The following is a 24,256-nucleotide window of genomic DNA, read 5'->3' as shown; positions in this document are numbered from 1 at the left end:
TAGCATTTATGATGGTAACAAGAAAAACTTGCACTTATACAAATGAGCCAGGCATTCTAATTGATGAGATTTGATAATATTCTGTTGTAAAGGATCTGCATCTTAATGTTCCATCCTTTTCGGGTGCAAACTGATTGCTTTCTATTGCCTGACTTCACTAAGTACTAGCCCTGATTTTTTTTTAACTTCCATAAACACTGAACATTTCATGCAGAGTATTTGCAATAAAATGTTAATACATGCATTTTGTTGCCATGACTCATAATTTATTTGCAGATGATTCTTCCACAATACTGATGGCTAGCTGTGCACCTCTGTATGGTGACAAAAGTATCTACATATCTGGCAGAAAGAAATGGTATACAATTCTTGTCAACTAGAATTGAGTCATTCCCATCACTATAACATTGGAGAGTCAGTCTTGGCTTCCTGCTGCTGAGGCTCTGCCGTTTTCCGTGCTTCAGCTGCAGCAGTGGCCACTAAAGATTTCTGGCTAACAGTTGACATGATGTTAAGGAGGTCAAAAGGCAGAGGTAAGATAACGGTAGAGGTTTTCTCAGCAGAGAGTGCGTGCAGTGTGTGGAGATAGCGCAGCTGGACAGCAGCAGAAGATCCAGACAGAATGTCCGCTGCAGATTTCAGGGCTTCTGAGGCCTCCTTCTCAGCTTCAGCCGCAATCACCTGCAATTCATTTACAAGGGTTTGAGAGTTAGGCTCACTACAAATCATTCCGTTTGCAGAAACTCATGCTTTCCTTAGATCTTAGGATGAAGGATACTTCATTAAATTGGTCCACCTGTAAGGGAAAAAGAATTCAGTCCAACTCTGATTTATACAACAGACATATTTTGTTTCTAGAGAGACAAGAAATGTCTATATAATTATTTTTTCTTTTAATACAGCTGCAAGGGGTCTTAAGGGAAAATTAGTCTGCAACCCTTTAAGCATTATAAAGAGCAATGGGGTACTTGTTGCCATTTCTCAGTTACCATGTGTTATACTATCTTAAGGTGGCTTAGGAACAGAGAATGTTTGTACAGCCCCCCAGTCAGTTATAATTGTCCCCACTGACTACCCAGTTTTTCCCAATTCCCATCTATAATAAATGGTTTGAAATGTTCTCATTTGAATCCAGTGTAGCTCTGTAATATTACCATTCTCCCATAACAAACAAATTACTCACTTACATTGGAGGATCATTTTCAAAGTACGCACTGGCAATGGGAACCCTAGGGCATTGTGCGTGCGTACATATACATGCAATTCTGTATTGAATGTGTACAATAGAACTTTCCTGATCAGTCTGTTTTCAGCTCAACAAGGAAGAAAGCAGCACTGGGCCTAGTTCTGGGGAATGAAGTGTGGCAAGTGGAGCATGTTTCATAACATACATAAGAACATAAGAAATAGGAGCAGGAGTAGGCCAATCGGCCCCTCGAGCCTGCTCCACCATTCAATAAGATCATGGCTGATCTGATCCTAACCTCAAATCTTCTATCACTCTGCATCCACCCGAACCCATGTGATCTCCCGGGAGAGGCGAAAAACCAGATAAAGACCCAATGGCCAATTTGGGAGAAAAAAATCTGGGAAATTCCTCTCCGACCCATCTAGGCGATCGAAATTCTTCCAGGAGATCACTCTGTCCCTATATTTTCTACAGTACTTACCTTCTGTAAAGGCGATCTCCACCCCAGCCAGGAACAGGAATAAAACCATCTCCTGAAATCTAACAGAATTAGAACACAGTAGGAGCAGAACAAGGCTACACGGCCCCTGGGCCCGCTCCACTACCCACAGGGCCATGACCATTCCGAACCCAGACTCATGTCCAATTTCCTGCCCGCTCCCCGTAACCCTTTATTCCCTTTACTTCTAGGAAACTATCTATTTCTGTTTTAAATTTATTTAATGATGTAGCTTCCACAGCTTTCTGGGGCAGCAAATTCCACAAACCTACCACCCTCTGAGTGAAGAAGTTTCTCCTCATCTCAGTTTTGAATGAGCAGCCCCTTATTTTAAGATTATGCCCCCTAGTTCTAGTTTCACCCATCATTGGGAACATCCTCACCGCATCCACCCGATCAAGTCCCTTCACAATCTTATATGTTTCAATAAGATCGCCTCTCATTCTTCTGAACTCCAATGAGTAGAGTCCCAATCTACTCAACCTCTCCTCATATGACCACCCCCTCATCCCCGGGATTAACCGAGTGAACCTTCTTTGTACTGACTCGAGAGCAAGTATGTCTTTTCTTAAGTATGGACACCAAAACTGTATGCAGTATTCCAGGTGCGGCCTCACCAATACCTTGTACAACTGCAGCAATACCTCCCTGTTTTTATATTCCAACCCCCTAGCAATAAAAGCCAACATTCCATTGGCCTTCTTGATCACTTGCTGCACCTGCATACTAACTTTTTGAGTTTCGTGCACCAGGACCCCCAGATCCCTTTGTACTACAGTACTTTCCAGTTTCTTGCCATTAAGATAATAACTTGCTCTATGATTTTTCCTGCCAAAGTGCATAACCTCACACTTTCCAGTATTGTATTCCATCTGCCAAATCTCTGCCCACTTACTTAGCCTGTCTATGTCCCTTTGCAGGTTTTTTATGTCCTCCTCACTCACTACTTTCCGTCCCATCTTTGTATCATCTGCAAACTTTGATATGTTACACTCGGTCCCCTCCTCCAAATCGTTAATGTAGATTGTAAAGAGTTGGGGACCCAGCACTGACCCCTGCGGAACACCACTAGTTACTGGTTGCCAATCTGAGAACGAACCATTTATCCCAACTCTCTGCTTTCTGTTAGAGAGCCAATCCTCCACCCATGCCAGAATATTACCCCCAATCCCGTGATTTTTTATCTTGAGCAATAATCTTTTGTGTGGCACCTTGTCAAATGCCTTTTGGAGGTCTAAATACACTACGTCCACTGATTCCCCTTTATCCACCCTGTATGTTACTTCCTCAAAAAACTCAAGCAAATTTGTTAAACATGACTTCCCCTTCATGAAACCATGCTGAGTTTGCCCTATTAAATTATGTTTATCCAAATGTCCCGTTACTGTCTCCTTAATAATGGACTCTAACATTTTACCAACCACAGATGTTAGGCTAACAGGTCTATAGTTTCCAGCCTTCTGCCTACTACCCTTTTTAAATAATGGTGTTACATTAACAGTTTTCCAATCTGCCGGGACCTTTGCTGAGTCCAGTGAGTTTTGGAAAATTATTACCAATGCATCCACAATCCCTACCGCTACTTCCCTCAAGACCCTGGGATGCAAGCCATCAGGTCCAGGGGATTTATCTGCCTTGAGTCCCATTATTTTACCAAGTACCACTTCCTTAGTGATTTTAATTGTATTTAGTTCCTCCCCCCCTAGAGCCCCCTGTTTGTCCAGTGTTGGGATATTCTTAGTGTCCTCTACTGTAAAGACTGATACAAAATAATTGTTCAGTGTTTTTGCCATCTCCATGTTTCCCACCATTAATTTCCCGGTCTCATCCTCTAAGGGACCAACATTTACTTTAGCCACCCTTTTTCTTTTTATATAACTATAGAAACTTTTACTGTCTGTTTTTATATTTTTTGCTAATTTACTTTCATAATCTATCTTCCCTTTCTTAATCAATCTTTTTGTTATTTTTTGCTGTCTTTTAAAGACTTCCCAATCTTCCATCCTCCCACTAGATTTGGCTACCTTATATGCCCTTGTTTTTAGTCGGATACTATCCTTAATTACTTTACTTAGCCACGGATGGCTATCTTTTCTTTTACACCCTTTTTTCCTCAGTGGAATATATTTTTCTTGGAAGTTGTAAAATAACTCCTTAAATGTACACCACTGGTCATGTACCGTCTTACCCTTTAATCTATTTTCCCAGTCCACTCTAATTAATTCCGCTCTCATACCTTCATAGTCTCCTTTATTCAAGCTCAGCACGCTTGTTTGAGATCCAACCTTCTCACCCTCTAATTGAATATGGAACTCAACCATGTTATGGTCACTCATTCCAAGGGGATCCTTTACTAGGACATTTTTAATTAATCCTGTCTCATTACACAGGACCAAATCTAAGGTTGCTTGCCCCCTGGTCGGTTCAGTTACATACTGCTCAAGAAACCCATCCCTAATACACTCAATGAACTCTTCCTCAAGGCTGCTCTGCCCAATTTGATTTGTCCAGTTAATATGATAATTAAAATCCCCCATAATTATAGCTGTTCCCTTATTACAAGCCTCAACTATTTCCTGATTAATACTCCGTCCAACAGAGTTGCAACTGTTCGGAGGCCTATAGACTACACCCACTAGTGTTTTTTTCCCCTTATTATTCCTTACCTCCACCCAAACTGTTTCACTATCCTGCTCCTTTGACCCAATATCATTTCTCTGTATTATAGTGATTCCTTCCTTTATTAACATAGCCACCCCACCTCCTCTCCCTTCCTGCCTGTCCTTCCTGATTGTTAAATAACCTGGTATGTTTAATTCCCAGTCATGGTCACCCTGCAGCCATGTTTCTGTAATGGCCACAAGATCATACCCATATGTCATTATTTGTGTCGTTAACTCATTCATTTTGTTACGAATGCTACGTGCATTCAGATAAAGAACTTTCAAATATGTTTTGTAACACTTAGTTCCTGTTTTTTCCCTTTTTAGTACTTTACCTTTTACTCCATACCTTCTGTCCCTTCCTGACACATTCTGTTTTTTAATTCCCCCACTGCTACCTAAGTCTATGACCTTCTCTGTTGTCATTTCTATGATTTGCTCTCTAGAAACCTCCCCCCCACTAATTAGTTTAAAGCCCTCTCTACAGCCCTAGTTATATGATTCGCCAGGACTCTAGTCCCAGCACTGGCCAAGTGGAGTCCGTCCCAACAGAACAGCTCCCTCCTGTCCCAGTACTGGTGCCAGTGTCCCAAGAAGCAAAACCCATTTCTCCCACACCAGTCTTTGAGCCACGCATTTAACTCTTTAATTTTATTTATCCTAGCCAAATTCGCTCGTGGCTCAGGTAATAACCCAGAGATTATTACCCTTGAGGTTCTGTTTTTTAATTTGACCCCTAGCTGCTCATACTCCTTTAACAGAACCGTCTTCCTTGTCCTATCTACGTCGTTTGTACCAACATGGACCACGACAACTGGATCCTCCCCCTCCCACTGCAAGTTTCTTTCCAGCCCAGAAGAGATGTCCTTAACCCTGGCACCAGGCAGGCAACACAGCCTTCGGGACTCCCGCTCTTGACTGCAGAGAACCCTATCTATCCCCCTAATGATACTATCCCCTACCACTACAACATTTCTTTTTACTCCCTCCACTTGAATGGCCCCCTGTACCACGGTGCTGTGGCCAGGTTGCTCATCCTCCCTGCAGTCCCCGCTCCCGCCCTCACAGGGAGTAAGAACCTCGATCCTGCTGGACAAGAACAAGGGCTGCGTCTCCTTCAACACTACATCCTGGATCCCTGTACCTTCCTCACTCGTAGTCACACCGTCCTGTCCCTGACCACGGACTACATCTGCAGTAATTAACTTCATAGGTGTGACCATCTCCTGAAACACAGAGTCCAGGAACTTCTCCCCCTCCCTGATGTGTCGCAGTGTCCGAAGCTCGGTTTCAAGCTCCATAACATGGAACTTGAGTTCCTCTAGCAGCAAACACTTGTCGCAGATGTAATCACCGTTAGCCTCAATGGGGTTCAACGGCTCCCACATCTCGCAACAGTAACACATCACCTGCTCCATTCTATATAATTAATTTAATTTCTTATTATTAGCTATGAAGACCCTGCCTGGATATATATGATAATATCACACCACTATTCAATAGGACTTACCAACTTAAAGGTATGAAAGAGAAGAGAAGGAAGAAAACCAACCAACCAGCTGATCACCAACCTCCTCCTTGAATACTGTCTGTGGAGCCTGTTTGGTTGACTCGTCTCGCTGCTCCGCCTCCGCAGTGATGTCTAAGCCTGGGAGTGGGGAACAAAACAGAGCAAAAAACACACCCTCACCTCCCACTTATCCAAACTCTCCCACTTAGCAAAACTCCAACAGCACTCAATGCACAAAGCACTCCGTGCACCGCACTAGCCCCTCCCCTTTTATACCCGGATTCTACTTCCTGTTTAAACTGCCCAAGAGTTTAAAAAACCCTTAAAAAATTAAACTTACTTCAAATAATTGACTTCTTAACACACTAAAATTCACAAAATACACTTAAATGATTCAGTGGGAGAACATTTTGGGAACAGTCATCATCATATCATCAGGTTTAGAATAGTTATGGAAAAGGACAAGGTACAATCAGGTGTAAAAATACTTAACTGGAGGAGGGCTAACTTCAGTGAGTTGAAAAGGGATCTGGTGCAGGTGGATTAGAATCAAAACTGGTAGGTAAAACAGAACAATGGGAGGCCTTAAAAGAGGAAATGGTTTGGGTACAGAGGAGACACATTCTTATGAGGGGAGAAAGGAAGGGCATACAAAGTTAGAGCTCCCTGGATGAATAAAGATATAGGGCTAAAAATTCATTATAGCCAAGAAATGGGCAGTGTTTAGACTAAAAATGGTTAAGTAGCACCAGCTGAAAATCGTCTAGACTGCACGCAAAATTCGTTCTCACTCATTAAAATGATTGCAGTCATGATTCTCGTCTAAAAACCCAAGCTCATTGGCGTTACACTGAAAAGCTGGACCAATATCGGGTGTAGTCTAAACTCAAGTAATGATTGCCACCGGCTTTTTTTTACTACATAAAGGGGAGGTTCATTGATGCTGCAGCACCTCATTCCCAGCATTGTTGAGTGTGGAGCTGCCTCAACAACCATAAGAAGAAGAAGAAGGACAATGAGAAGGAGCACTTATTTACAAATCCTGATGGCAGTTCGCCGCCCCAGGGCGAGAGCCTGGTGGTTTGCTGTGGAAGCTTTGGAGGCATTGGTTTTAGCAGTGGAGAGAAGGCAGGCAGTCCGGTACCTGCCAACTGGCAGGAGGCCCTTGCCACAAGTCTGTTGGACTATGTGGAGGGAGGTGGCACACCACGTCATGGGCAGCACTGTGGTCCCCTGGACCCACACCCAGTGCAGGAAGAAGTTTAACGGCCTCACACGGGTGGTCAGGGTGAGTGAAGTCTTCAACAAATGCTACATACTACCATCTGTACCACGAGCTTCACACACTGCTCAATGCACCACACCCCCAACACTCACCCACAAACAATCTCTACCTAGCAACACACACACCCACATCTCACTCTGCACACAATGACAACTATTCAACTATGGCAAACACAAGGGTCATTAGTTATTAGAATTCATGTCATATGAGTGATAGGTTTATAGATAAATTTATTAAGTGTGTTTGGAATATTTTTGGTCTCTCTCATTTCACCTTTTTGCCCAGGTGGACGCTGTGATAAGCCATGAGACAGTGATTGTAGGATGGGGATCTGGGATTTCATTCATGTGAATCGGACTCTGATGAGCCGGTCACAGACTGCCCATCCAGAAGGCCAATTGTCTTGCTGCCTCCACCCTCCCTCGTGTTCCTCCTCCTCCTCATCCTTCTCCTCATCCTCTTCATTCTCGTCCTCTTCATTCTTGTCCTCGTCCTCTTTCTCCTCATCCTCCTCTACCTTGTCGACCTCCTGAAGTAATCCTGCGATCCTGCAGCCCCCATGACTGTGAGGAATTGTTGTGAGCAGAAGCCTTTAACAAATAATGAGTGACTTCTGCACTTGAATCAACACTCCCTGTCACTAGAAAAATGTGAAATAACTAAAGAAAGCTGTTTCAGTTGCAGGAAGTAGCAAACAGGCACTGAAACTGCAAAACACTGTCTGGTACAGCTAATTGGGGATGGTGCCTTTAAATATCACTGCTGCAGCCTGCTTCCTGCTGATAGATGCCAGTTCTCCCTGTTGTTGTTCTGTACTGCCATTAAGGTAAGTGGCTAAATCCAATGTTGGAGACTGGGCGTCCAGCGAGCGTTGCACACACACTGATGTCACGATCTCCACGATGGTGAGCTCCCTGGTGATCGAGTTTACCAGCAGCGCTACCAGCAATGATGTGCGGCGCTGGAACCGGCTTCAACTGTCGTTACAGCTGTCAATGACGTTTTAGCGCCACCTTGTGGTGCTAACGTGTGGTGCAAACCACACGAATTTCTAGCCCATAGAAGTTAAAATGAGGCAGGAAAAAAGAGGCCTTTGGCAATTTTAAGGTTCACAATACTGTAGAGAACCAAGCTGAATATAGAAAGTACAGAGGAGATCTAAAAAAGGGAATAAGAGGTGCAAAGAGGGAATATGAGAATAGTTTAGTGGCTAACATAAAAGGGAACCCAAACGTCTTTTTATAAACACATAAATGGTAAAAAGGCAGTCAAAGAAAGGCTGGGGCTGATTAGAGTCCAAAAAAGAGACCTTCTTGTGGAGGTAGAGGGCATGGCTGAGGTACTAAGGAAGGAAAATTGGCTCGTGCCCCCTTTGTACGAATAAATAAAAACTTAAAATGTTGGCAGTCCTCAAAGTAGAAAGGTCACCCTGTTCGGATGGGATGCATCCTTGGTTACTGAGGGAAGTGAGGGTGGAAACTGCAGAGCCACTGGCCACAATCTTCCAATGCTCCTTGGATATGATGGTGGTGCCAGAGGACTGGAGGATTGCAAATGTTACATATCTGTTCAAAAATGGGGAAAGAGATAAACCCGGCAACTACAGGCCAGCCAGTTAGTGGTGGGGAAACTTTTAGAGACAATAATCCGGGACAAAATTAATTTTCATTTGGAAAAGTATGAGCTAATAAATGAAAGTCAGCATGGATTTGTTAAAGGCAAATCATGTTTGACTAACCAGAGGCGACATGAGGAAACTTTTTTTTACGCAACGAGTTGTTGTGATCTGGAGTGCACTGCATGAAAGGGTGATGGAAACAGATTCAATAGTAACATTTAAAAGAGAATTGGATAAATACTTGAAGGGAAAAAAAATACAGATCTATGGGGAAAGAGCAGGGGAGTGGGATTAATTAAGTAGTTCTACCACAGTGCTGGCACAGGCATGATGGGTTGATTGGCCTCCTTTTGTGCTGTATGATTCTATGAATGAATAGCCATTGAATGTTTTATGTAACAAGCTGGTGTTATATTCCAAATGATGTGACAATTCGGTAGAGCTGGGTATCCCAGCCAGTAGAGCCCTAGTAGGTCCTGGGTTTAAATCTATCGTGGCTCACATCCTATCATTCTTCCGAATTATGTAAAGTAAGTGCTTGCCATGCTGTCATAGGATCTGTCTTTGGATGCTCCATGCTATTTGGAAATAGAAACAGGGACAAGTAACCTCACCCCATAGACATTTATCTGCAATGGGGATGGAGTTCCATGACTATTCTTTATCCTCTCTCTCGCTCTCTTTAGGTAATGCCTCCTAGTTTAAAATGGTTTCTCTCTGTTTATGAATTAGAAACAACTGATAAATTGACTTTAATGGTTCATGGGCCTAGAAATTCAGTCGCGTTTGCGCCCACTTATTGGCTATAGAGTGGTTTGCGCCGGAAGTTTTTTAGCGCCCGAAATTCAGTTGGTCCCTAACATCGGCGTTAGCCGGTAGCGCTGCGCCGGCACCGATGATGTCATCGGTGTGCGCAGCGCCCCGGTTCCAATGCTATTCCGTGGCGATGGCCAAATTCAGTTGCGGCCGCCTCGCCGAAGCGGCCGCAAACAGCGTTTGTAAAACGGTGCCTTGCAGCTCCGAGAGGCCGGCGCATAAAGGTGGAGGGGCGGCCGGCCGCTTTCCCGGCGGCTGCCTGGCCGCAGCTCCCTCCCCGGACTCCTGCACCATCCCCCCGCGGCATTGGTCTCTGACCCCCGCGAGCCTGGCACTTCTCCGTGGTGCCGGGCTCATTTGCCGGGGGAATCCAGCGGCGATCTCACGGCTGCAGGCAGCTCCTCCTTAAGAGAAGGAGGAGGCCTGCAGTACCCCAGCCTGCCGCACCGCATCGGGTGCCGCAGCGGCAACTGGACGCCTGAAACTGACTTGCATCGTCCCAAACGAGGTGGCCAAACCCTGCAATAGCGCCCGCCTCCGTCTTGGGGCGGCGCAACTGAATTTCAGGCGGGCGCTACGGGAATCCGGGCGAGCGCAAAATTTCGGGCACTAAAGACCTGGCGCGGCAATACCGAATTTTTAGCCCACGATCTTTTGTGGAAAATTCAGCATTTCCTTACCTTGGCTTTGGCCTGTCTATGTGCCTCTGCTTCCACCGCTAATGAGTGCTGAAGTTCTGCTGGCATGCGGACATCTTTACTGTGACCAGAGGTAGATAACCATTAACTGGATGTTATGCTTCACTAAATCCAGGCCTGCAATTTCACTCCAATATCAACCTCAGTTGTAACAATTGGCACAGTGAATACCGGTAATTACAATCACGCACTAAAACTATCCTACCTTCAGATGAAGCACTACCAAAGTTTGAACATTCAGTTGATGTCATTTTTCCTGGCCCCTCTCCCTGCCATAATGGAATGTCTTTCACATTGCATCATCTAGTAACCTGGCTGAAGACAGTTGCCCAACTCAACCAAATGAGCTCAAGTGGCCATTCTTCTCAGGGTCAGTCATTATATTGAACTTTTCACAACGAAAGCTAACTTTACAAACAGTGCAGATGTAAGCCACTGCCCCTTGCTTATCATCACAAATTATAGCTCTGGGATTCACAGGAAAGCATGGGTCAGATAAGCAGCATAATGTTTACAAAGTGCTCATTCTTCACACTGACCTCTGCTGTGGTAACCTAAACTGATTCACAATGGATTGGGCCAGTTTTATTTCTTGATGTAGGGTATGTCAGTGGAGTCCAGGCATTTAACCACTCGTCCAAAGCAAAAGATGGAGGAAAAATCAGACACCACTCAGGCTGTCCTTGTGAACCTCCTAGTGTTGGCTTTGACATGACATGAGGAAGCTGAAGGTCAAGTTACCTTCATGTGTCTCAGTTGAGCTATGGTATGTACAGATTTTCAAGTTAAACAAAAATGCTGGCATTTAAAACATATTTAGGGATTTAATTTTTAGAAAGGATATTTGAAGATATTGTAGGGCCTTATCCCAGAGTATTCTTTCAAGCACAAAAATCAACAGAAATTGAAAGCCACGTCTCTAAGCAAAAATATTCTTCTGCAAAAAGAAAGGCAGGTTTTCATTTATATAGAGCCTTTCATGTTCTAAGGACATCCCAATGCCCTTCACAGCCAATGAACTACTTTTTAAACTGTAGTAGTTCCATAGGCAAATTCAACAATTTACACATTGCAAGTTTCCACAAACAGCAATAAGATAAATGATTAGATAGCGAATGTTGGCCAAGACAACTCCCTGCTCTTCTTTGCAAAAGTGCTATGGAATCTTTTAGGCACATCTGAACAGACAGATGGCACCTCATTAATGCCTCCTCTAAAAATGGTACCACTGACAATGCAGCTCTCCCTCATTACTGGTCAGTTTCGATTATGTGCTTAAATCCTGGAATGGGGAGCTACCACTGAGCGAAGGCTGGCACTTGAAATTGATGATATCAATTTATGATTGATTTCTGAACATGATTCCATAGTGAATTTCCTTCTTTAAACCTACATTTCTGCATGTTCCACCTTGATTCCCCAATTGCAGGTTGCTGCATCCAGTGCTACCTGCAAAACAAAATGGAGCAGTGATTAGATTAGAATTTATAGGCCGCGATTTCCCCTACCTCGGCGGGTCCGGTGTGGCCAGGGTCGGTGGCGGATCCAAACCCCGCTGCTGGCTCTAGCCCGCTCTGTGAAATGATTTTACGCTGATTGGGCTTGTTAAGCCCGCCCAGCACGTTTCCCGGCCAAATGAAGGAAGCGGATCTGATGATGTCACTTGACGCGTCATCAGCCAGTTTACTTAAAGGGACCATGTGCGCAAATTGATTTTAACAGTTCTGCTGTCAGTATTCTACAGCACTGAGGTGCTGCAAACACTGACAAGCATTGCACAGAGTTGAACGGCTGCACCCAGGCTCTCCCATGACTCCCTCCATATGTTTATGGAAGGAGTCACAGCATGCAGGCAGGTCCTCTTCCCTTCCCATGGGCGGAGAAGACCTCCCTAGGAGATCAACGCAGCCTGGTTGCACATTGCACAGGAGGACACAAGCAAGGATGTCGTTAGGAGGATCAGACTGCAGTGGCACAAACCTTTCAATGATCTCAGTAGATCATGAAACATTAGTACAAAGCCACACTTAACCTCATCCTGCTGTGCCACATCACATCCTCATCACTCTGCCTTCCCTACCCTACTCCTGCACATTCTTACTCACACCAACTTACCTTGCACCTCCACCCATCCCTCTCTATCTACATTATCACTTCCCCATCTCACTAGCCACCCCTCACACTTACCCTTATCCTTGTGCAATCATACCAAGTAACAACACACAAGAGTAGGCACTTGGGTGTTTTATCCAATGTTCGTGTAAAGTTTTTGTTAATGTAGTGTCAAACATTGAAATCTTTATTTTCAACACTTTGCGTTCTTGGACAGATGTGTGTGCACCTTTGCAAGTGACTTATTGAGTTGCAGTGAATGGTGAGACATAACGGTACCCCCCGCAATGGTGAGTGTGAAAGGAATGACCTGGGCATTGTAGGAATGCTTTATGGTGTTGGTGTGGGGTGGTGCCAACCTGGCAGCCAGGGTGTACAGCATCAAGTGAAGTAAATCTGGCTATGGTGAAGCCATCCCTGGAGTCCCGGGCAGCAATGTGGCCGGGTGCTGTTGCCCTCTGTCCTGTGCAACATCAGTTGATTCAGGAGAAGATTGGTGTTGTTGGTGCTGCTGGTGAGCCTGGTGCTGCTGATGTTGGGGCTGATCATGGTGGAGTTCTGAGGACCAAGGTAAGATAGTTTCAAGGGCACTGATGCTGATGGAACAGATGGCAGGTGAAGTTGAGATGACAGAAGCGATCTGCAATGGTGAGAGAGGTTGTTCCAATGAGGTGACACTGGATACAGAGTTTGCTCCAAACACTTGCAAGCTGCATAAAGCTCAATCTGGCTTCCAAATGCAGTAAGCAACAGCTTCTAACCTTGGAAAGTGAACAGCTGTGAAATGGGAGTTTTTATAGAACATTTGCAGCTGTCAAGTTAAGAAATCATCCCATGCTGACACAACTCCCAACCTCCTTGCCTGACATGATCCCCAAGCAGTGGGGAAGCCGTGGGCGAATTCTTAAAATCTAAAGGTGAGCTTAAAATAGTTTTTAAGTGCCTGTTAACAAGCTCTTAATAATCTAAATTGCCTCTCCTGCTGCTTGGTGTCGGGTCTGTTCTGTGATGACAGACCCGACATCTGGAAGACTAGTGTGGAGGTGGGTTGACAGCGGGTTCCCTACCTGCTGTCAAAAAAATTTTCCCACCCGACCCACCACCAAACACGCCCACTGACCCCCTGAAAAATTCCTCCATAACGTATAAAATGACCAGTTTTTTATGTAAGTGTATGGGGCCAGCTGACTAGGACAGATGACTGGCAAGATTGTTTTATAATCTAGTACACTACCATGGACTGTCAAATCTAGAATTCTGATAGGGTGTGCATTTAGACTCTCTTCTTAATTTTCATTACGGAAATGCTGCAAGCATAATATAATTACCTGGATGTACTGTAAATAATCAGTGTCCATTTAAAAGGCCATTTGACCCATCGTGCCCGTGCCAGCTCTTTGAAAGGACTATCCAATTAGTGCCACACCCTAGCTCTTTCCTCACAGCCCTGCAAATTTTTCCCTTTCATGCATCTATCCAATTCACTCTTGAAAGTTACTATTGTATCTGCTTCCACCACTCTCAGGACATGCATTCCAGATCATAACATCTCGCTGGCTGTGTCCTGGAGCAGCTCCTTTCATTTCAACAGGGGTTGGAACCTTGGACTGGGATTTGACCTGGAGAAGCCTACTGCTGTAAAACCACAATGTGCTGGGCACTTCTCTTGTGCCAGTCCAGAGTAAAATGTATCATCTGCTCAGAGTTCTGAACATGTAATTTCTGCACTTATTTCATGAATAAGACAATTACAGAGACATACTTGGCATAATGAGAATGGAGAAGTGCCTCTCCCAAGTCTTGTGGCTGTTCAGTTGATGAAGCCTAGCTATTTTCACCTTCTCGCAGATTCAGTGCCAATATGAGAAATGAAGGTTGTGATCAACTACAATAAAAGTGGCAGCTTTTCTTTCCATTCTGACATAGCTAAAAATATACTTTGAATTAATCACAGTATAAACTAATTAATTTTAGCTGCAATGAATATGCCATTATAGCAGGCAGCAGATCCTTCCACGTGTGCTCAGCTCTTAAATAACAAACTAATTTGGAACCTGACAAATGGGGAGCAATAAGCTTTCTGCACACTTGCCTCTGCAGTAGAAAAGAAGAAGATAATGCATAAACCATCATACTGTCACAAGAATTGACGTGTGAGAAAGATAATGAGCCAAATTTTGCTGTAGCAGGGCATCTAACGGCATCTGCCATTAGTTAGACTTGCACCTGCACTTTTCAGCTCAAAACATTTTTGCCCACTAAGTTGCTGAAAGTGTGAGCTGATAATGGCACAGTGAGGTAAATGGGGCATCTAGGACCTGAGAGAACAGGGCAAGCAACTGTGTATCTCCTTAACCAATGAGATTGAATGATTGAGAAATAAATAGTGGAAGGATTGAGAAGGAAGTGTAAGTTATAATGTGTGAATTCAATGTCAAATCAGGTACTGAAAGAGAAACAAAAGAGGGAAAGAAAGATAGGATTAAGAGAGAGAGAAAAAAGAGACAGAAAGGAAAAGTTAAAAAAAATTAAATATTAAATTTGATATTTTAAAAATTTTCAACAGCAATTAATACTGGAAGGAATGAGACTCCACATTTGCAATAGTTAATTTTCAGTGCCAGAGAGGTTGATTGGCAGTAATTAACATTTGTAATTAACATAGTTAAAAGGGTACTTACACTTAAAATTACAAGATTTAACTTTCTGTGGCAAGTTTAGTTCATATCTACCGTGCAAATACAGCAATTTCATGGCATCCAATGCATTTCAATGGTGAGGAAGACAGCAAAATGCCATTTTCGCGAAGCTAATGATGGAGTGGTGCAACTCAGACAGCAACTTTTGGGTATTGGGATTTAACCGCGCATCTGCCCCTCACCAGAAATTGCTGTACCTTTAATGCATAAATAATTAGCCTCACCAGTATTTTGACAGCAAAATCTGGTGCAAAGATTTGGTGGATAAGCCTAGCAGCCCTTTTAAGGAAATACATTTTTAATGCTACAGTAATGCTATTAAAATCTTATTGTACAGAAACCCATGGGGCTAAACCTATGATGACTTGCTTGCTGTACTCTAAGCCCCGTTCAACAATTAATCCCATGTATCACAAACAGACCACAGTGTCTGTATAATAATGTTACATTAACATACAATTAAATACTCTTGCATTTTATGATGCTGGCTTTAACAACAACATAAAATGCCTTTCAGAAATGTTGCAGAATTGTGAATTAAAATGAGTTTGGTAGGAATCCCTTCTGAGTCCAGAGGTTGCCATAAACAGTGAATCTTATCTAGAAGTTCTAGTATATTGGAGGGATGGGGAGGGTCTGCTGTATTGGAAAGCTACAGTATTAAACCAGAATGAAAAAAAGCAGAAAATCTGTAGGAGTTTATAGAGAAATCCTACCCTACCAATCTGCTCTCCCAGCTGAAGAAGGGTTTGTGAAGGCACAGGGTCAAATGGTGTGATAATATCTTTCATTTATATAGTGCCTTTAATGTAGCAAACGTTAAAGGGAGAATGCACAGGATGTCAGAGTTGAAGAATTGAACAGTATAGAATGGCATGTATAGCTGGAGGAAATTGCAGAAATAGGTTGGACGAGGCTGTGGACTAACTTGTCAGTGAGGGTCATGATTTTGAATGAAATTAATTGGGTGAATGTGATAGCCAATGGAGGTTAGTGAGGACAGCAGAGATGGGCAAGTGTAATTTACTGCTGGACAGGCAGCACTGATTTGGACAAGTTGGAGTTTGTATTGGATAGAGCTTTGGAGGCTGGTGAAGAGGCCATTGCAGAAGCCAAGTCTGGGGGGGGAGGGGGGTGGGGGTAACAAAAATATGGATCAGCTTTTCAACCGTGGTGGGGGGCGGGGTAGGTAGGTGTACAGCCACATGATGTTGGAGATGGAATAGACGGTCTCGATAATGGATAGAATATGGAGTTTGAAGCACAGCTCAGGGTCAAATAAGATATCAAACTTGCACACTGTATGCTTCAGTATGAGTGATCAGCCTGAGGACAGGGATGAAGTGAAAAAAAGGGTACAGAGCTGTTGGCAGGAGGAGAATAGGATGGTTTGATCTTGGCAATGCTGAATTTGAAAAAGTTCTGGCTCACCCATGGCTTGATTTTAGACAAGCAATCTGGCAACACTGAAAGTTGTGAAGTTGAGGGTGGTGGAACTGCAGAGCTGGTTGTTGTTAACATATATGTGGGAGCTTACTCCAAGTCTGCAGATAATATTGTTACATGTAAATGAGAAAAAGGAGGGGGGTCCAAGGATGGAACTTTAGGGTATTCCTGAGGTGATTATGTAGGGGCAGAAGGAGAAGCAAGCATTGGTAGTTCCTTGAAGGTGGACCACACAAAAGAAGCAGTGGATTTGAATGAAGTGGTCAACTGTGTCAAACACAACAGAGAGGTTGAGCAGGACAAGGATGGATAAGTTGCAGCCACAGAAGAGTTCATTGGCAATTCTGTGTCAGTGCTGTGGACAGAATGAAAGCTGAACTGAAGGGATTCATACAGAATATTTTAGGAGAGGTGAACATCCAGGTGGGTAGTGACAAAATATTCGAGAGGAAAAGGAGGTTAGATATGGGGCAGTAGCTGGAAAAGGTCACGGTGTGAGGTAGGAGTGAAAGCAGCAGTTTTGAAGGAGAGTGGAGGATAAATTGGGCGAATTCCTACACCTGGAAATGTAGCACCTTCAATTTCATATACCTTGATTTATTACCTTGATTTCATCGCCAATGCTTTTTCTTTCCAGGAGAATTTCATTGAATTTCCGATGTGCTAAGCTCCGTTTAATAATAGTTTGTACCAGCAGTGATACTGAGACAGAAGAGTTGGTGACACTTGTTAATGAGAGGGAGGCATTCTCCACCCGATAATAGCAGATGGCATTCACCTCAGCAGTCACCATGTCCTTGGATATAATCTGTAAAATAAATGCCAGCATCTTGAGTGTTACAACTTCTGCTATTGCAGTGGAGACCACTCAACATCAACTGAACACTAACTGGAACCAATCAAATCCTTCTCAATACCAACAGCTCAACATTTAGAAACTACTTTGAAGGAACAGCAACTTTATTCATAGTAGCTGATCCATAAAGACCAGGAAGGTCCCAGGTTTGATCCCCAGTTTGATTCCAGAAGGTTCCAGTTTGATCCCCAGTCATCATCTTAGTTGGGGGCATTCTAATTGGATTTGGGGTACGGGGTGTGGGGCAGGGGGAAATTAGGGTTCCCACTCCTTGTTGATATTCAGAGGCCCCTGCTGGACATATTCATGTATGTACGTGGGATTGAGTATGAAGGCTGTAAAGTGCCTAATTGAAAGATGAGGTGCTGTTCCTCGAGCCTACGTTGAGCTTCATTGGAACACTGTAAGAGGCTGAGGACGGAGAGGTCAGAGTGGGAGTGGAGTGGAGAATTAAAGTGACAAGCGAGCGGAAGCTTGGGGTCACTCTTACGGACTGAACGGAAGTGTTCCGCAAAGCAGTCACCCAATCTGCGTTTGGTCTCCCCAATGCAGAGGAGACCACATCGTGAACAGCGAATACAGTATACTAAATTGCAAGTACAAGTAAATTGCTGTTTCACCTGGAAGGAGTGTTTGGGGCCCTGGACAGTGGGAAGGGAGGAGGTAAAAGGGCATGTGTTGCACCTCCTGTGCTTGTACGTGAAGGTGCCGGCTGAAGGGGAAGGGGTGTTGGGGATGATAGAGGAGTGGACCAGGGTGTCGCGGAGGGAGCAGTCTCTTTGGAATGCTGAAAGGGGAGGTGAGGGGAAGATGTGTTTGGTGGTGGGATCACACTGGAGGTGGCGGAAATGGCGGAGGATGATCCATTGAATGTGAAGGCTGGTGGGATGAAAGGTGAGGACAAGGGGAACCCTATCGTGGTTCCAGGAGGGAGACGAAGGGGTAAGAGCAGAAGTGCAGGAAATAGAACGGACACGGTCAAAGGCCATGTCAATCACAGTAGAGGGGAATCCTCGGTTGAGGAAAAAGGAAGACATGTCAGAAGCACTGGTATGGAAGGTGGCATCGTCAGAGCAGATGCGCTGGAGACGGAGGAACTGGGAGAATGGAATAGAGTCCTTACTGGAAGCGGGGTGGGAGGATGTGTAGTCCAGGTAGCTGTGGGAGGCAGTGGGCTTATAGTAAATGTTTGTTAATAGCCTATCCCCAGAGATGGAGACAGAGAAGTCAAGGAAGGGAGAAGAGTCGGAGATGGACCATGTGAAGGTGAGGGAAGGGTGGAAATTGGAAGCAAAGTGAATGAAATTTTCTAGTTCAGGGTGAGAGCAGGAAACGGCCCGATACAGTCATCAATGTACTGGAAAAAGAGGTGTTAAGAATTGTGCAAGAGGTAACAAGCTTGGGTGAGGACACGGACTATGAGCTTGAAATTTTGAATCAGTACAGAACGGGATTCAATAGAAAACATCAGAAATTGAAAATTGGTTTAAGGGAAAAAGGATAAATAGTTTTTGATGGAATAAAGAAGAAAAGGGAAGATCATGGGGGGAAAATTCGGTTGGTTTGCACCTCCCTAAGAGGGCGCTAATGGGGCGCAAATCAACTAGCGCCCGGGCACGGCAATGTTTGCGCCACTCATGAAATTAACTAGAGTTTTTGTGGCGACGCAAAAGTTTACCGCCCCGATCTCCTGCGCCCGCAGATCGTGACGTCAGTCAAGCGTGCAACGCCCTGGTGGCACCTTGGACTGGATATTGAGTGGCGCCCCCCTCCTTTCTGCCTGGCACAAGCAACGACAGGGTGACTGAAATGTTTCCCAGTCAGTGTGGGGCTGGGGGGGGGGGCGCTATTTAAAGGTGCCCTCTTCCTGGCTTTTTCTGTGGTAGACATTTTTGCACCACTCATTCTGACAGAGAGAGAGATTCTGGGAGAGAGATAGAGAGACTTCTGCATAGAGTCAACACTGTGTGAAGTAGTTTTGGCTACTGAGCATCACTTTGCAGGTACTTTTGGATTTGACCTTCATTACTTCGATTGCCAAGAGACTATGGGGGCTGCACTGATTCGGGGCATTGTCCTGCGCCTGCAGAATCGGAGGCAACAGAGATGCAGAGAGAGTGGCAATCATGGCCAGACGGAAGAGGGCCAACAGGCCTCTGCACAGGAGACCTTACCCTCACAGGGTATTCTGAGAACAATTCTCCTACATTAATTTGTCTGAGGTGCAGTGTTTGCGCAGGCTGCACTTCAGCAAGGAGGTGGTCACTGAGCTCTGCCACCTGCTGCAGCCAGATCTGCAGCCTCAACTGAGGACCAGGATGTCTCTGTCAGTGGCAGTGAAGGTCACAGTGGCTCTGAATTTTTATGCCACTGGCTCCTTTCAAGCAGCTACTGGGGACATCAGCAATATCTCCCAGTTCGCGGTCCATTGCTGTATCCGTCCGGTCACAAATACCCTCTATAAAAGGGGACGCCAGTACATCTCTTTCCCTATGACCTGGGCCAAATAGCATGAACGCACATTGGGCTTTGCGAGGATAGCGGGCTTCCCCATGGTGCAGGGCACCATTGAATGCACGCATGTGGCATTGCGGGCACCGCATGAGAATGCAGAGGTTTTTTGAAACCGCAAGGGGTTCCACTCCTTAAACGTCCAGTTGGTCTGTGACCACAGACAGCTGATACTCGCTGTCAATGCCTGCTATCCTGGCAGCAGCCACGATGCTTTCATTCTGCGCCAGACTGGTGTGCCAGAACTTTTCCAGGCACCACATCAGCCAAGTGGCTGGCTCCTCGGGGACAAGGGTTATCCACTCTGCACCTGGCTGATGACACCGCTCCATAACTCCAACACGCCTGCTGAGCTGTGGTACAATGAGTGCCATATCGCCACCAGGAACATCATTGAGCAGACGATTGGCGTGCTCAAACAACGGTTCCGCTGTCTGGACCACTCAGGAGGAGCCCTGTAGTACTCGCCTGAGCGAGTCTCCCTCTTCATGGTTGTGTGCTGCATTCTCCATAACCTGGCAATCCTCAGGACCCAGCCAATGCCACTAGGCCTTGGAGCACCACTGGAGGAGGAGGAAGAGGAAGAGGAGGAGGATGATCAGCAGCAGCACCAAGGCGGGAGGGAGGCCCACAGTGTTGAAACTGCAAGGGACGTCCGTCAACGACTGATAACAAGCCACTTCTAGGCCCCTACTGAGGAAATGGCTTCTGGCATTGAGAACAACATGAATGAAAGCAACCTGCAACCCCAAAGCCGGCCAAGGCAGCAATGATTCCAAAGACCAAGCCTGTACATTTTGAATACAAAAACATTTTTATTTTACAAACTCTGTGTGTGTCATTTCTTCATGACAAACTAATAGAAACAAACACAAAAAATCATTAATTAACATAACTGTTTCTCACAACCTGGAGATAATGTCCAAAACGCTAAACAAAAGTTTGAACACGAACCTCAGCCTTTAATAAAAAAATTCCCAACATTCCGTCACACCTCCTACTTTTTGCCCTTCAAGGGTGATCTCTTTCCCTTGCGTACTTCCCCCTTCCACCCTACTGCTCCTCCGTAATGGGGCCCCAGTGACTGCAGCAAGGCCGGTGGAAGGCTGTTGATTGTCAGAACCAGAGACTACAGATGCCCTTGAAGGACGGCCTCGACCAGCTCTGGGCCTGGAGGGCCCGGCTGCAGACTGCACCAACTCAGCATGGGCGGCAGCAGTCTGGGCTACAGGCGGTGGCAAATGCAATGGGGAAGTGACAGTGGTGGCAGCAGGAATGCTGTCATCTTGAGAGAGGACAGCAACTCCCTGCTTGACTAACACACTGGCACTCCCATGGGGCAGCACCTCAGCATCCAGAGCAATCTGCTGGAGCACAGATTGCTGGCCTGCTACAGCGCGGTGAGAGCCCCGGGGAAATGTGTCTGAACCAGCGACAATGGCAGCAGTCAGTGCTTGCGAGGCCTCATTCTGAGTCTGCATGAGACCAGTCTGAGATTGGATCACGGCAGCCAGTGACTGAATTGCAGCACTAAGCATTTGCGAGGCATCCGCCTGTGCTACAGCAAAGTGCTCCACACTCCTTGCTAGTGCTTCAGTGCATTCGGGCACCCTTCCCACTGCACCCATGAGCTGAGTGTGTATGTCCACCGCCTGGATGTTCATTTCAGCGGTGAGCCGCTCCTTCTCTGTGTCCAGTGCAGCAGGACTCGCTGGCCTACTCTCCCTCAGGGGAGAAGGCCCCCGAGCTTCCCTAGCCACATCATATTGCTGCAGCCCGCTGGGTCCCAGAGCTTCACCCTCATCAGACCCTTCCTGCTCCCCTCCAGGAAAGATGTGGTCCCAGTGTGGGCATGGGCTTCCTCGGGAGAGGGTGGCGCTGATGCTCCAGCTTCCTCTTCCTCCTCGCCTGCAGCTTCGCTCCCACTGGCAGCTTGAGGGCCCGTCTCCTCAGCTGGTGAATCACCATCTGAAAGCAGGGAGGTACAAGAGTGGCTTTAGCGTCAGGACAGGGGGCCAGTAAGGGAGGAAGGAGTGGAGCGATTTAGTAAGTTGGATTGAAAGTGTCAAAGGCTGGTGTTGTGAGGGACAGGTGGAATGAGAGAGGAGAGAAAGCTGATGACCTTACCAAACGGGGTCGACCTCTCCAGGGGCGATGGGACCAATCACCTGGCTTGCCACAATCCTGTGGACATGCGCCTCAAGATCGCTGAGTGGTTGCAGCTGAGGCCGCCCTCCACCTGTCCGTTGCTGCTGTCTCCTGTTATGAGATAGCTTGGCCTGCAAGAAAAAGGGTGGCGTCTGAGTAAATATACAGCCATGGTCTTGCCTGATGTGCCTCCCATAATTGATTAGCCCTTACTGTATGCAGCCATGGTCTTGCCTGATGTGCTTCCCATAGTTGAATAGCCCTTACTGTATGCAAAGTGTGGAATGTGCATGTGTGTTTCATGAGAGGGCCATAGGTGTTGGATGAGTGTTGGGCATTGGGGTTTTAAGACCCTCTGACCATAGAGTGAGGTAGAAATGGAGGGATGGAGATGTATTTGAAAAAAAGCCACTCACCCTGACGACCCGAGTGAGGTCGTTGAACTTTTTTCGACATTGAGTATAGGTCCTGGGCGCCATGCTCCTGGAGGAGACATGCTGAGCCACTTCCCTCCACACTCTTCTGTAGTCGCGCGGCAAAGGCCTCCTGCCACTCTCAGGGTAGAATATAGATCTTCTGCGCTCCAACGCGCCAACCAGAGCCTCCAAGGCCCGCACGCTGAAGCGCTGAGCTCATTCTCTTCCCCTCTCCATAGTCCTTGGCTGGAAATGTAGTCACAGGTCTCTCCAGGCCGAGATTCAAGGCTCCAATGAGCAGGGTGTGGCTGGAGAGCAAGATCGACCCTCCCCTTTAAGAACTGGCTGGCACCAGTGTGTCTGTGTTCCATCGCTAACTGACATCACCTGCGCTGCACCCGAGCTCTGAGTTAGCGCCTCGCTCCTTGGCCTTTGTGCCTTAAGACAGATGTGCAGCACCTGATTTAGCGCTCCAATCACCTCCAGGGGCGATAAAAGCCAAGTTTGCAGTCAGCGGCAATAATTAGCGCCAGGCGCTAAACTTTGCGCCCGTCCGATAATTGCGCCCCAAACGGAACAATACCGAATTTCTCCCCCCATGTCTCGTTTCTACTGATCTGCAGGTTTTTAAAGCTGCAAGAATTTGTGTAACACAAGCTGACATTGATTGATGATGTATGGGTTTGTCCTATGAAAAAAAGTTAACTCTTTTCATAAGCAGCTGTGTGCTTTTTGTTACTTTCTGTGTCAGAGTAACTCCGTTTTAATTCATTAAGCAACAACTTTTGCATTACTGACTGTAAACATCTTGGACATTTTTAAGTTTTTAATTTGAGTGGATGTTTCCCCACACTGCCAGAAGGGAATTAGAAATTGACAAATGAAGAATTAACCCATTGGGCTGGCAGGAGCCACAATGGATTTTCTGTTTTTTCTTTTAATCAGAAGACCATATGAGTGTTGATGGTGGAAGATTACCAAGAGGGATCCTTTGATATGAAATGATTTCAAGGTGTTAGAGCTTGAACTTTGCTGGAAAAGTGCAGTGGGAGCTCCAGTAATGTTCAGAGTTCGATGGATTTTGAATGTCGCAGCGCGGTGACAAAAAATTGAACTTAAGTCTTTGGGCTGGATTTTCTCAATGGAGACAAGTTGGAGGCGGGACTGCTGCTTGTCGGGTCAATGTCCTGCCTCCATCATCTTCTGGCCAACCAGAGGGATTTCCCCCTGATTGACCTTGTTAAGCCCGCCCTGCGGGCTCAGCAGACCAATTAGGGGGGAAGTCACTGACAGAGCACGTCAACATCTGACATGCTATTGATCAAGACTTCTTGAAAGAAGAAATGTCAATGTTTGACAGCTCTGTGAAGCTGTCAAACACTGACATTCTCTGTAGTTTGATGAGACTTTGTGTTCAGGACTCATCAAACCTTTCAGCTTTGTAGATTTCAGATGGCTGTTGGGTCAGAGGATCCAAAAGCCAGCCTGTGAAATCGGCAAGGTAGATGTCGGGTCTCCCGATCCAGGCTGGATGAAGGCTGTAGGCAGAAAACAAGGTAAGTGAACATTTTTTAACACTTAGCACTCACCTTCCATACTTACCACTCCACACTTGCACCCATCACTCACCTCTACATCTTACTTTCAGGTGCCTCCAACCCCCGCAGACCTCCTTCATGTCTCCTCCAACCCGACGGGGTTCTCCGAGGTCGGGAAGCCTTCACCTGAGAAGGTAAAATGGCACTAATCCTTTTTTCTGCCTGTTAACTACCTGTTAACAGGCAGTTAAA

General features: G+C 45.7%; 1 protein-coding gene across 1 annotated transcript in view; it reads right to left on the bottom strand.

The window, feature by feature from the left end:
• Window positions 1-92: 92 nt before the first annotated feature.
• The window catches only part of LOC147121965 (podocin-like), a 37,305-nt gene continuing 13,141 nt past the window's right edge, over window positions 93-24,256 (bottom strand). The window contains exons 5-8 of the mRNA XM_085978105.1: window positions 17,140-17,343; window positions 11,672-11,727; window positions 10,261-10,339; window positions 93-681 (exon numbers count right to left, since the gene is read on the bottom strand). Of these exons, the coding sequence (XP_085834231.1) occupies window positions 400-681; window positions 10,261-10,339; window positions 11,672-11,727; window positions 17,140-17,343 (621 nt within the window). The 3' untranslated portion in view covers window positions 93-399. The remainder of the gene's footprint in view (window positions 682-10,260; window positions 10,340-11,671; window positions 11,728-17,139; window positions 17,344-24,256) is intronic.

Source organism: Somniosus microcephalus, chromosome 3 (assembly GCF_052327205.1).
Source record: "Somniosus microcephalus isolate GS21.2 chromosome 3, FLI_Smic_1.0, whole genome shotgun sequence".
In the NCBI taxonomy this organism is placed as follows: domain Eukaryota; kingdom Metazoa; phylum Chordata; class Chondrichthyes; order Squaliformes; family Somniosidae; genus Somniosus; species Somniosus microcephalus.
Note: the sequence above shows the minus strand (reverse complement) of the source record. Positions and strands in the feature narration are given on the sequence as shown.